Source organism: Coniosporium apollinis, assembly GCF_000281105.1.
Source record: "Coniosporium apollinis CBS 100218 chromosome Unknown supercont1.14, whole genome shotgun sequence".
NCBI lineage: Eukaryota > Fungi > Ascomycota > Dothideomycetes > Coniosporium > Coniosporium apollinis.
The window spans coordinates 300331-312818 of NW_006913276.1; the positions used below are offsets into that span (position 1 = coordinate 300331).

Below are 12488 nucleotides of genomic sequence, written 5' to 3' on the forward strand. Positions count from 1 at the left end.
GTAATCAGCTATCGCACCTTACTGATTGCGCTCATTAGTTCTCAGCCATTTTTTACTCAATTGTTGGCGTAGTTGTCTATGTTGCGAGCCCGGACAGTCGGCACTGGATCCTTTCGATACCCCAGAACTACCTAATGAGTTTATTTGAGTTTGCATTCGTCGCAAGCATTACGGTTGTGCTTGGCATGCGCGCCGTAAGTACCTCCTTTGCCTTCCATGATCTCGGCTCACCAATTGCAGGCGAGCCATATCGAAAGCCCGACAGTATTGTTCCTTGTAGTCTTTAGCTCGTCATATGCAAATGGACTGATAAAAGCTTGGTCGAATTATCATCCTTATCCCCCTACATCGGATGGGTGGAGCTTGCTCGCAGTGTTGGGCATGCTTTTCGCAGCAGCTGTATGCTTCCTGGGAGAAACATTGTCGCAGGATTCAGTTCCACCGTCGAAAGTCGCTTTCAGTCGGCTGCACTCGACGCTCTTTGCTGTACCTCTGATGCTCTTTCTCGCTCGAGCTAGTCTCTGGTACTCCCACAGCGGTCGAGTCAATTTTCACCCCATTGACTTGCTCATCTATGAGGGCAAAGTTCAGCACACGGCCTGGCTTTCGCAGGCATCGGCTAGCAACTCTTTCTTCACTGCCAGCAGAAAGTACAAGCAGCGATACCACCAACCTCCGCCGCCCAATTTCAACAAGTGGTACGAGTATGCTAGCAGCCGGTCCGCGGTCGTCACCGATGACTTCGACAATGTCTACGACGATCTGCTGCCCTTCTGGTCGCTATCGCCCTCGGAGATACGGCGGTATACGTGGGATATCCTATCCCAGAGCAACAATGGCGTGGGAGGCATCAGCATACGCGACGGCAAGGTGGACGTGTTGCCTGGCACTCCAGGCACCCACCGCTGGATGCTTGATGGCGCAATCCGCATCATCGAAAATTTCGTGGAATGGCTTCCTGACATGGACCTTGCGCTTAATCTGAATGATGAACCTCGTGTTGCCGTACCGTATCGGGACATCGAGAAGATGCGCAGGAAGGGACGGCAACCAAGATTGGTCGGGGCTAATAAGATCACGAAGTTTAGCGACAATCGAGCTGGTGGATGGGCGCCAGTCACAGAGGAACAGTTCCCCGATACGAATTTTGAGATGCTGTCCTTCCAGCGCACATTCTATGAGTATGGCTCGGTCGGCTGCCCACCCTCATCTCCGGCCCGCCGCCAACGCCTCTGGGATACGTCCCAGCTCTGCATGACCTGTACATATCCTCACTCCCTAGGCCAGTTTGTGTCGAACTGGACCCTATCGGGCGACGTATGCCATCAACCCGACCTCGCCGACCTCCACGGGCTCTACCTTTCACCAGCCGCCTTCCAAGGCTCCCACAAGCTCTTCCCCATCTTCAGCCAGAGCAAAGCCGGCGGCTTCAACGACATCCGGTTCCCCTCACCCTGGAACTATATGGACAAGGTCGCCTACGCGCCGAACGAGGTGTACCCTGACCCTTCTTTCCGCGATAAAAAGGTCTCTCTCTTCTGGCGCGGCGTCACCTCCGAAGGCGTCTCGCCCGGCACCGGAGTCTGGAAAGGCATGTCTCGTCAGCGCCTCGTCCATCTCGCCAGCAATCCCACAGCGCCCCAACACGTCCTCCTCCCGGTCTCCGAAGGTGCGAAGCAATTCGCCTACACGCCCGTCGCGCCGTCGGAGTTAAAGAAACTACTCAGCACGGACGTCCACTTCGTCGACCCCATCGTCCGCTGCGGCGGCCGCGACTGCGCCGACCAAGCCGCAGAATTCGGCTTCGGCGATAAGGTCGACTTCCAGGAACACTGGGGGTACAAGTTCCTCTTCGACGCCGATGGCGCGGGCTTCAGTGGGCGCTTCCTGCCGTTCCTGCAGAGTCGGAGCTTGCCGTTCAAGAGCGCGTTGTTCCGCGAGTGGTGGGAGGGAAGACTGACGCCGTGGCTGCATTTTGTGCCGGTGGACTTGAGGATGCACGGGCTGTGGAGTACGCTTGCGTATTTTGCGGGTGTGGATGGACTGGTTGGGGGACGGAAGGTCAAGTGGGAGCCGAAGGGAAGGGAGGCGGAGATGATTGCGGAGGAGGGGAGGGAGTGGGCGGGGAAGGTACTAAGGAAGGAAGATATGGAGATTTATTTCTTTAGGCTGTTGTTAGAGTGGGGGAGGCTGACGGATGATAGGAGGGATGAGCTGGGGATGTATATTCCGTGACTAGATTGGAAACTTAGATAGACGCATTATATAGTATCTCGATAACGAACGCTGCTACTTGATATCCGTACTGGCTCGGCCGATTGTCATCCCGGCGTCTGATATTGATCGCCTGCGGAAGGTCTGACGCAATTGACGTTCCGTTCTCCTGATAGGGCTGAGGGACTTTCATAACGTCCCGCCTTGGCATCAACTTCAACGGCCTCATCAAATGCTCGCCGCGGATATGGAATGTCGCTGTTGAGGGGCAACCGAAATGTCATATTGCTGCTGGCAATCATCATTGTCCTCCTCCTCTTTCATAGCGGCAACAGTAGCAGCTCCAGTGGCGCACCTTTTTTCCACCATGAAGCCGTGGACTGGTCCCGGTACGCATACAGCCAGTATGCCACCGACAGCGCCTATCTCTGCAATTCGGTGATGGTCTTCGAGGCCCTGCATCGCCTAGGAAGCAGAGCTGGCCGGATACTCTTTTATCCCAAGGAGTGGGATACAGTGGTGTCGAGCTCGAAGGATCGGGATAGCCAGCTTCTGGTCATGGCTAGGGACAAATACAAGGTCAAGCTCATACCGACAGATATACCTTCTATCAAGATCTCCACAAGTGAGTACCGTTCCATGTTCCAACTTCTCTGTACACAAACCACCCGGAAAACAAGACTAACACCTACCCACTCCAGATGAGACAAGCACCTCAACATGGACCCATAGCATCGGCAAATTCCTCGCCTTCTCCCAAATGCAATACACGCGAATCCTACACTTAGACTCCGACATCACGCTCCTCAAGTCCCTGGACGACCTCTTCTTCCTCCCCAGCGCCCCCGTCGCCATGCCGCGCGCCTACTGGATGGACACGAACCCCAAGCCCCTAACCTCCCTCCTCGTCCTGCTCGAGCCCTCCCAGTACGAATCCAACGCGCTGATGAGCGCCGCTGCTGCCCTTGCGCCGCGCCCTGGAGCAAGGGCTGCGGCGGGCGAAGCAGGGGCAGCAGCAGCAGCGCCCGCAGCAAAATACGACATGGAGCTCCTCAACGACCGCTACGCCCCCTCCGCCCTCGTCCTCCCGCACCGTCCCCTCTTCCTCCTGACCGGCGAATTCCGCCTCCCGCGCGCCTCCCATAGCGCCTACCTCGGCCCCTCCCCCTCTTCTCCCACTTCCCCCTCCTCTGTCTCCTGGGACCCGGATCAGGCCCTCTCCTCCGCTTCGCTCGTCCACTTCTCCGACTGGCCACTCCCGAAGCCCTGGATCATGTGGCCGCAGGGCCAGCTGGCGGAAATGGTGCCGCGGTGCTGGGAGAAGCCGGGGACGGCGGAGGAGAAGGGGTGTAGAGATCGCGAGGTGTGGTTAGGGTTGTATGCGGATTTCAGGAAGCGCAGGAAGGAAGTTTGTAGGCTGTTGAGCGTGCCGGCGCCGGAGTGGGCGCCGAGTGAGAGAGGGGCGGGTGGAGGGGTTTAATAAGGGAAATAAAACGTATGGCGGTAGTAAATCGAATTCAAACAACTGGTTGTGCGCCTTGTAAACGCCGGGTCCTATATATGACACACCGACACTTCATCTCCACACAATACATCCACCCTTCCGGCAGCGTACACATCCATCGGCCTGCTCAGCTTATAGTCCATCTACTTCGCCCTCGGTCCCGACACGCCTGCCCCAATGACGCTCGGCAGCTCCTGCTCGCCCATACTATACAACAGCCCAATGCCCCAACTAACCACAAACAAGAACAGCACCGTGAACCCGAACAGCAGCCAAAACGGCATGACGACGTCCTTCTTCTGGCACGCCGGCCCGCCCCACCTCGTCGTCTTGACGTTCTTGCCATCCTTATCCTTCCTGATGTCCGGCATGCAGGAGCACGCATAGCACGGCTTGTTGTCGCTGTCGCGGTCTTTGTAGGCGAGACGGCAGTGCCCGTGGCCCGTGCAGTTGCGCGTCGTGGCTTCGCAGGCGGATTGGGAGGAGAAGCAGGCGGGGAGGATGCCGCGCAGGACGGAGGCTGAGTCGATGGAGGAGGTGTCGGGGTTGTTGTTATTGGTGGCGGAAGTGAGGGTCGTGGAGGGCTTGGCGGAGAGGGGGGCCTCAGGGGTGGCGCGCCTGGATTTGGCGGGTGGCGCGCCATAGCATCTGTTGTTTTTGGCAGCGTAGGGCATTAGGGCGATGGTGATGGGGATTTCGAGACGCTGGGCTATGGCGAGGACCTCGGTGAAGTGGGAGCGGCTGCGTTCGAGAGCTTCTTTGTAGCGGTTGTCATTGGCGCCGTATTTTCTGAGTGTTTGCTGGTGGCTCTGTTAGCGTTGTACAGCGCTGAGATAGAAAGCGTGTCGTACCCGCACGCTGTCGAAATGCATCAGTGTGATGCGGCCGGGAGTGGCGATGTCCTCAGATGCGGCGAGGGGCTCCTTGTTTGTTGAAACGATCATGATGTCGTCCATTGGGGTTCCAGTCTCTTCACGGCGCCAGTCTTGTGCCCACGGAAGACTCCTCGCTTGGGACTCGAACTCATCGTAGAGTCGTTTGTTGCACTCGGCGGATGGCGCGTCGGGTATCTTGAATGACTTGACGCCCTTGGGTGGATTCTTGAAGAAGTCTGATATTTGATGTTCAGCGCAGTTCACCGATGCTTGCACGGAAGGACTGCTGTACCATTCATGTCCTGAACACCGTCTACGAGGACAAATATGCGCCGGGCCTCATCCTCAGGCTTCCCCCCAAATAGCTGCTGCCGCGGGCTTCCGAACTCATTGATTTGCTGTATCTCCCGCTCGCCCGCGTCTTGAAGGCTGTAGGAGTACGAGAGGCCTGCTCTTTGAGCGAGTATCAATCGTGCTGTCTCGGGAGTGACACTCTGAGGATCGGAGACGGCGTGGGAGTGGCTATCGGCAGGATCGTAGGTGTAGACGAGGCCGGCGGGACCAGGTGTTCTCGCAGCAGCGGTGCTCAGCAGCGCGGACACTGCTAAGCTAATGGAGAGCTTCATGGCTGGTTGTGATATTGCTAGCAACTGTCACGATAGGTGTCGAACGTCAGCGCAGAAGCAACAGCGCCGAGCGTCTCGGCGAAACCCTGGGAATCGTCGCCGCTTCGTGGATTCCGCAACGTCAAGCCTCGAGTCAGTCGGACCCCTCCGCAATATGTGACACTCAACACCAGCTTCTTCCACCGCGTTCCTTCCCTGAAGTTTAAAGATACCCCAAGACTAATAGCCTGCCTTCTTGTCGGCGTTTCCACTCCGCCATCCCTCCTTCCGCGCCTCTACAACAGCCCGCATATCCGCCTCCACAATGTTCAAACCCTCGAGGATACCCAGGACCTTCACCCGACTCTCTCGCATAGTCCCTTCGCATACTCGATCACAGACTGTCCGCTACGAGCATAATCTCAACATCCAGCGAGTCCGCTTCACACACCCGCCGTTTACCTGGAAGCGCGCCACCTCGGTCTTTCTGTACACCGGCGCCTTCTTAGCCTACCTGCACTTTGCCATTCCGGACGTAGAGATCGAGGACGAACCGGAAGAAAGCCGAGCGAAGAAGGGGCGCGAGGTGATGGACGACGACGACGACGAAGAAGACGACTACGAGGATGAGGACGAGGAGTACGACGAAGACTCGCTCTTCATACCTCTTACGTGGGCGAGACAGAAGCCAAAGACATTCTACAAGGGCACAGACCCCGAGTGGCAAGAGTTCCGGAGGTTCGCCCAGGACGCGAAACGGCATCGCGCCGCGCAGGGTAAGTCATCTCGCATGGGCCGACCGAGCTGAAGACATCGCTGACACCGGAAGCAGAGATGCTCGTAACCACAGTCCGCATGAGCATGGCCAACCAGCCCCGAATATCCCAACGATTCGGCCAGATCAACGTCAAAAGCGGTAAATACTGGCTCGACATGACCTTCCCCGACGGCCCGCCGCAAGAGTACGAGCGCAGCGGCATTGAGATCACAGACGACTTCATCAGCTGGACAACGCGTCCGGTATCGCAGATGAACTACGGCCGCCTCAACCGCGTGCTCTGGCCCACGGCCGCCTTCTCCTCGTTCTACGCCACCTCTCGCTACATGTTCCTCTTGCGGCTGAACCAGACCAAGCAACTGCTTGGTCTTGCACCGAAAGAAGACGAGAAAATTGTGCAGTTGCGCGCGGCGTTGGAGGCTGTGCATCCTGGCGCGCAAACCATGTTACCCAAGCCAGCCCCGCCCGGCACCTCTGGTAGAAGCGCCGCAGACCCAGCAAAAGGCATAGCGCCCATTGCGCTGCCAGCACCACCGCAAGGGCAGCAGGCGCCGGAGGCAGGTGGTAAAGAAAAGGCGGCTAGCCTCCCGAGCCTTCCAACCATCCAGCGGCAACCGATAGCGATGTCCGTGTTTGCGAACACGTGGGTCAAGAATTGGACGCCATTGAATGTTGAAGCACCGCGGGGAAGCATTGTAGTGAGTGGGCTGATCGAGGTGCAGGGAAATAAGGCGAGGGCCACAATGGACGTCGTGGCTGCGTATGATCCGAAGCAGAACAAATACGTGGCGATGAGTTTGGGGGTTAGGAGGGTACAGGACAAGAAACAGGCGCCTAAAGGCGGGCGTTAAAATCACGTCTCGAGAATGTTTATGGGGTAGCCTTGTTCAACCGGCTGGAGCGTTTCGAGCGATCGAGTGCCATCGTTTTGCGCACGGCATTTTCCTTTGGTTTACGGTTTGGCGTTATCATGCACGAAGTGCTTTACTGCATAGCTCGGCGCTGGGTCGGTCTATATCCCGCTTCCGGCGACTCGGTAGCTATGGTCTTGGTCTCTCTCTGCACGGTTTCATGATGTCTCCTTTTAGACCAGATTTCACGGAGTTTGCTTGTCGTTGCGTGGCACGCATCTCAGTCAGTACTGTTTTTGCTGCTTCTTGGGTAGAATGAATGTCCCGATGACCTTTCAACTCACGCTCGTTCCTGGCTTGCTTCAATGGTCTATTCTTAGTCATCGTGAGTCAAACACGTTCGCTTCTGTGAAATTGCCCGGCATTCCATACTCAACGCATAGAACTCTCACTGGGTTTAGGAAAACTACGAGCTTTGACGACGCAGCTGTCAAAATCGCTATCAAAACAAAAAACAGCCCAGCCCACTTCTTAGTACCCGAGTCGCCGTCTGGACACATCTCCGTCCTGCATTTGACACATAGGGTCAGGCCTAATCGAACCTGCCCCGCCCTCTGTCGTACGCAAAGCCGACGGCCAGTCTGTGCAGCGGTGTGGCCCGAAGTAGCCCGTGCCTCACGTGAGTCTCGGCCCCCAGCCTTCCCTTATCAGGCGGGATTTCTTCACAGACAAATTCTTGTCCTCTAAGCTTTCCCACATCACAGTTGCTCGCCCTGTTCTTGGCTTTACCACAACACAAATGGAACACAACACAGCCAGAAATAACAACACCAACACCAATAACGCAGCTAAACTTTTACATCAGTCTAAACTGACACAGCTGGAATACCATGCAACTGAAGGAAGATTGGAACAAAGGACCCTGTTCAAGATCGAAGAAATCTTCCCTCGCCTCACAACAGACAACATCACAGGAGCGAACTGTAGAACGTGTTGACAAAGGCGGGAGGCAACACTCCAGAGACCTTGCACGATTCAACAACCTACACAAGCACTACAAACTTCAAACAAACTTCATTCGAGAGCGCCGATACCTTTTGAACGCGAAGATGTCTGCAAACAATGAGCAAGACGAGCCTACGACCCCACGCCGCCGACCAGTAGCTCCGCGAGTTCCAGTCACGCCCGAGAATAGACGGTCGTTACCTCCCGCTGAAGACGTTCCGCGAACGGTCACCAGGTTCTCCTATTAATCACTTCTCATATCCCCACTGGAGGAGAACAAATTTAAAATGCCACCATCACGGCTGTGGTATTAGACAGCACGCTTGTGGCGTTTATAACACAATTTTGGAAAGATGTTCACATCAACAACAAGACCACTAGCTCCTTCAGGCCTACCTCACTACCGCACTATCAACCATGGTTAATGGCCTTCCGGAACAGAGTCAAGCAACGTTACCCACGCTAACAGCATGAATCTGGCCCTCAGCCTTGGGCTGTTTCAATACTTGAACGCAACCGGGAAGCGACACCCAAGAACATGTGCGCAATGAAGGACGGACTGATTCTGCCTACTCCTGAAGGAAACCGGAGCTCAAGAGAGACGCGCATCAAGAGTCAACAGTTGTATATGGTCTCCACCGTACAAGCGCTGCATCCGCCTTTGCAGGCCGTGCCCTTCGTCCGCTCAACAGTTCTCGATCCGACACTCGCTCTAGACCTCCTTCTTCACGCGTTCCTCCTAAGATCGCGCTCGCCGAACCATTCAATCCACACAACAGCTCCATCAGACGGTCCGTTGAGGTCCAGCAAAGCTACCTGGAGGATGCCTATCATTTTCTTCACCCACAGAAGCAAGTACCGCGAGAACAAGAAGGCTGCTAGCGCCAACAAGAAAGAAGGCATCGACCTCACGTTTCGGGCATACGACCTACATGAAGCTAAGGCGAAGACAGCGGCAAAGCGGCCCAAACCCAGTGGACGCCGGTCAGTTCCAGAGGCGTCGTCGTCTAGCCAGCAACTCTTCCACGAACCCGAGGAAGACGAGGAGTAGAAGGCCGCAATGATAAGTGAGTTGGAGGCATTAGACCCGGATACTGCTTCAACATAGGGACAACTGAATAGAGCCTGGATATATTACATCCTTTAAGGCACTCACCTTCCACTGTCCAATGAGACAGCAACGTCCTAAACCGAAGCTGAGGTAGAAGTACTTTTCTTGAGTGGCGATAAAGCTAGAGACATCATCGCGAAGGGCCAGTCTTTAGACGTTCCAATTATAACCAGAGGTTAGCAAACCCACGAGTGGACCTGGAGCGAGGAACGCCCCCTTTGCCGAAGAGACGTTAGGTGCCGTCAAAGCACGCTTCTTCAAGAATGAGCCCAGTTCAGAGCCCTGGAACGTGCTTGATTTCGACTGCTCAAGCAGCCAAGGACGATCGATGCAGAACTGACTAAAAACGGAGCTTGATCACCTGCGCTTCGTGCCCTCCCCCGGGCTTGGCGCAGTAATGTCGTTCAGCGGGGACGAATTACTTAGCCACTGCAACGGCCGGACTACCTCCCCGGACATCACCCGCTTGTTCCGGATATGCCCGCTTATTTTACGGAGATCTCACCAGGTCCTGCAGATTCACAGCAACCTGCCATTCTAAGAACAAGCACAAGAAGGCATGCCATATCACTATTCAACAACATGGAGCCACTGGCAAAAATGCCTGTAAAGGTCCTAGAACGCATTTCGCCTTGGTTGGAGGCATTACCTACTGGGAAGGATACCAACAATCGATTCAAGATCTGGCGTGCGTTCGACGACACATTCCAAGCTGCTGTCGATACTTTGGTGCTTGCATTAGACGAGGGCGACAACACCAGCCGCCTTGATGCCTTTCTAGAAGCATGGGAGCATGCCAACACAGTAAAAGGCGGCACAGGCGTGGGCGTGTGGCCCAAGAGACCCTCGCGGGGGTATGGAAGAGCAAGAACAAGGCAGGCAAAGGCAAGGCAGGCAAGAAGAAGCCATAAGAATAAGCAATACCGCGGATCTTACTTATGCTTAGAAGTATTTCCTGAGTACCTTGATAAACAAGCGCAGGGCGAAGAAATCTCAAAAGAGCAAAGGACCTGCGGCGTTGCCGCGCTGGTCAATCTCAGAAAGAAGGCGAAGATAGCTCATGAGGGCGGCGAGGCATCTACACCGTTGGAGGATAAGCAGTCGGCTCGGGACGAAGACGAGGTGATGGCGGATACACTTGCCGAGGTCGAGGGAGACGAGGAGATGGCGGACGTGGGAACCACAACACACACTCTGCGGCGATGCTATGGGGCTGGGGAAGACGATTCTCGCGGTATTGATCATGTGGATGGTGAAGGAGCAGCCAGGCTTCTCGCTTGTGGTTGCTCCTAAAGGTCTCCTGTACCAGTGGAAGGAGACGATTGAGGGGATACGGGAAGAGGTAGGTACTTTTTCCATATCGCCTACTCGCACGAACGTTCCAGTAATCGATACTATCAATCCTTCGTGGTGCTCCAAAGCTAACCTCACATATGTAGGGCCACGAGATGCGCGCCTTCATATTGGATGATTCCAGCCTGACAGCACACAGCGGATTACGTCTTATGCATTCTGAGATTACTTGGTGCCATGCGTTCTGTGTATATTCTGTATTGGGGTTCACACGTTTAATGATTGTGGGTTATATAACTGTATAATGTGTACTAACTTAGATATAGATGTCAAGACTACCGTTCCGTCGATGCTATAACTGCGGTGGCTATGACCACCTACGTGCGGACTGCCCCTCCCCCCAGCGGCACTATTCCCGACCCTCCCAGCCCCGCTCCTCCGAGGGTTCCCAGGCCTATACGGCCTACAATACAGAAGCTCTCGGCCGGGCCTTCGGGTCTTTCCTGAACACCTGATGAGCTACAGAATTCGCCCGAGTGTTGCTAGCCTGGGCGGCGGGTCAGACGCGAAGACGAAGAATGAGCGGAGCGGCATAGAAGATTATGCGATTTTCCGATCAGCAATGGACCAACTTTGGTATTCGCACGACAGAGAACGACGCATATACTTCTTGCCGTCTTAGTTCGCCTTACCGGAAGAAAGTGACACTGGATCCCTCTTGGGAGAGCCTGGTGGCAGGGGGTATGCTCTCGCCCAAGTCCTATCTGAGGAGGACGCTGAAACCTTGTAATCCGTGGACGAGTAGCTGGAAAACAGCGTCAGCTTGAACAAGGAATACGGTCGAAACAATCAATATCCCTGACGACCTTAAGGCCCCAGAGTCGCTGCAGTATTGCGAGTTCGCAGATGATGTCGCTCTGCACTTATTCCAGCATTGGCGATGGCTTCAAGAGAACGGGTCACAGGGCCAACGTGGCTATTCACGTTATCGTTACGAAGCGATATATAAAAAATTTGGCAGGGGCGCTTTTGGAAGCGACAACACGAAAGTTGCAAAAGCACGATGCCTGGCTCCCAAACCATGACTGAGAGAGCGCTCTCTGCCATCCAGGCCTATCCGACAGCGTGTATGCCGAAATCATGACTCCGGAATCTTCAAGTCTCAGGCTCATGGCATCAGCCTCGGAGTGGACTCTGGATACGGTCAGCCTACAGGTCTGATGGATTCCGAGCCATCGGCCACAGCTTCCTTGTTCCAACGCGATCTGGCGACCTGACTAGCAACCAACTTCGGTTTCTTGACCACTCTAGATAAGCGTCTCCGGAAAAGAAGCTCGACACTGAAACACCCTTCCTCCACGCCTGTGCGCATATGCCACAGCATATCTATCGTTCGCGGAGAACCAACACACGTTGCTAACCATATTGCTAAGGATGAAACAAAGAGAACATCGCTCGTAACCATCGATATCCTCCCAATCGGTAGTGGGGAATACAAACTCTTAAACTTTGATAACTGCACATCCCTTCTAGTCCACAGATCCGGTTCTTAGACTTTGGGCTCCATCATCACCATCAACATACCTATCACATCGGCCGCCGCCGGTTGTCGTTACCAATGTGCTTACGTACGAGTCCGAGACGCAGACGCAGAGGCCGGATCGGCCGCCTTAAAGATCGACAGGTTTCGTTCATCAGAATGGTCCCGGACCGAGACCAGAAACGGCCTCCGTAAATACCTCACGAACAAACATAAGACCGAACTTGCAGAAGACCCACTGGAGCCTGGTGACAGCTGACGCGCCTGAGTCTGCTAAAATCGACACCTGGGCCAGAGGACGCATGGGCCGCTTCAGCGGAAGCACCAGCAAAAAAGCTGAGTTGTCACAGTCTATCACACCTATGAATAAGACAGAGAACCGCGCTTGTGGATATGCCCGCCTCCCTCTAGCGAAACGCCACCGCCTTGCACGAAGCAAAGACAATCTCGTTCGCTATCGACCTCAACGCTAGCGATAGGGATCACTTCGGTAATAACACTAAGGAGCAACTGCAGTGGCTTAGAGGAATCCTCCGGTTATCTGGAGTCGGCACGCAAACCCCCGCCCAGCCCTTCTGGCACTACGCCAGCCATGAAGGATGGCTCAGCACGGTCAAATCTTCGCCGTCGTATGCGGTCGGATTCGACTTTCCCCCAAAATCGGTCAGAATTGCTTTCCAGTCTACACGCCCAAGTGGCTGGCCTGAAGGTT

The 12488-nt window shown here is 55.1% G+C and overlaps 6 protein-coding genes across 6 annotated transcripts; 5 read left to right on the forward strand and 1 right to left on the reverse strand.

Annotated features, from left to right (window-relative positions):
- Positions 1 to 381: 381 nt before the first annotated feature.
- W97_03481 (uncharacterized protein) lies at positions 382 to 2235 on the forward strand (the record flags this gene model as incomplete). Its single annotated transcript, XM_007781377.1, has 1 exon — positions 382 to 2235. One exon carries the CDS (start codon positions 382 to 384, stop codon positions 2233 to 2235), a length of 1854 nt encoding a protein of 617 aa, XP_007779567.1.
- A 231-nt stretch (positions 2236 to 2466) lies between these two features.
- On the forward strand, positions 2467 to 3694 carry W97_03482 (uncharacterized protein; the record flags this gene model as incomplete). The annotated part of the gene is made up of 2 exons (XM_007781378.1): positions 2467 to 2839; positions 2916 to 3694. 2 exons carry the CDS (start codon positions 2467 to 2469, stop codon positions 3692 to 3694), a joined length of 1152 nt encoding a protein of 383 aa, XP_007779568.1.
- A 167-nt stretch (positions 3695 to 3861) lies between these two features.
- Positions 3862 to 5219, reverse strand: W97_03483 (uncharacterized protein; the record flags this gene model as incomplete). Its single annotated transcript, XM_007781379.1, has 3 exons — positions 3862 to 4518; positions 4570 to 4829; positions 4886 to 5219. The coding sequence occupies 3 exons, from the start codon at positions 5217 to 5219 to the stop codon at positions 3862 to 3864; spliced, it is 1251 nt and encodes a 416-aa protein (XP_007779569.1).
- A 304-nt stretch (positions 5220 to 5523) lies between these two features.
- On the forward strand, positions 5524 to 6827 carry W97_03484 (uncharacterized protein; the record flags this gene model as incomplete). Its single annotated transcript, XM_007781380.1, has 2 exons — positions 5524 to 5974; positions 6031 to 6827. 2 exons carry the CDS (start codon positions 5524 to 5526, stop codon positions 6825 to 6827), a joined length of 1248 nt encoding a protein of 415 aa, XP_007779570.1.
- A 1552-nt stretch (positions 6828 to 8379) lies between these two features.
- On the forward strand, positions 8380 to 8883 carry W97_03485 (uncharacterized protein; the record flags this gene model as incomplete). Its single annotated transcript, XM_007781381.1, has 1 exon — positions 8380 to 8883. The coding sequence occupies one exon, from the start codon at positions 8380 to 8382 to the stop codon at positions 8881 to 8883; it is 504 nt and encodes a 167-aa protein (XP_007779571.1).
- A 660-nt stretch (positions 8884 to 9543) lies between these two features.
- On the forward strand, positions 9544 to 10751 carry W97_03486 (uncharacterized protein; the record flags this gene model as incomplete). The annotated part of the gene is made up of 4 exons (XM_007781382.1): positions 9544 to 10116; positions 10202 to 10285; positions 10383 to 10484; positions 10563 to 10751. The coding sequence occupies 4 exons, from the start codon at positions 9544 to 9546 to the stop codon at positions 10749 to 10751; spliced, it is 948 nt and encodes a 315-aa protein (XP_007779572.1).
- Between the last annotated feature and the right edge of the window lie 1737 nt (positions 10752 to 12488).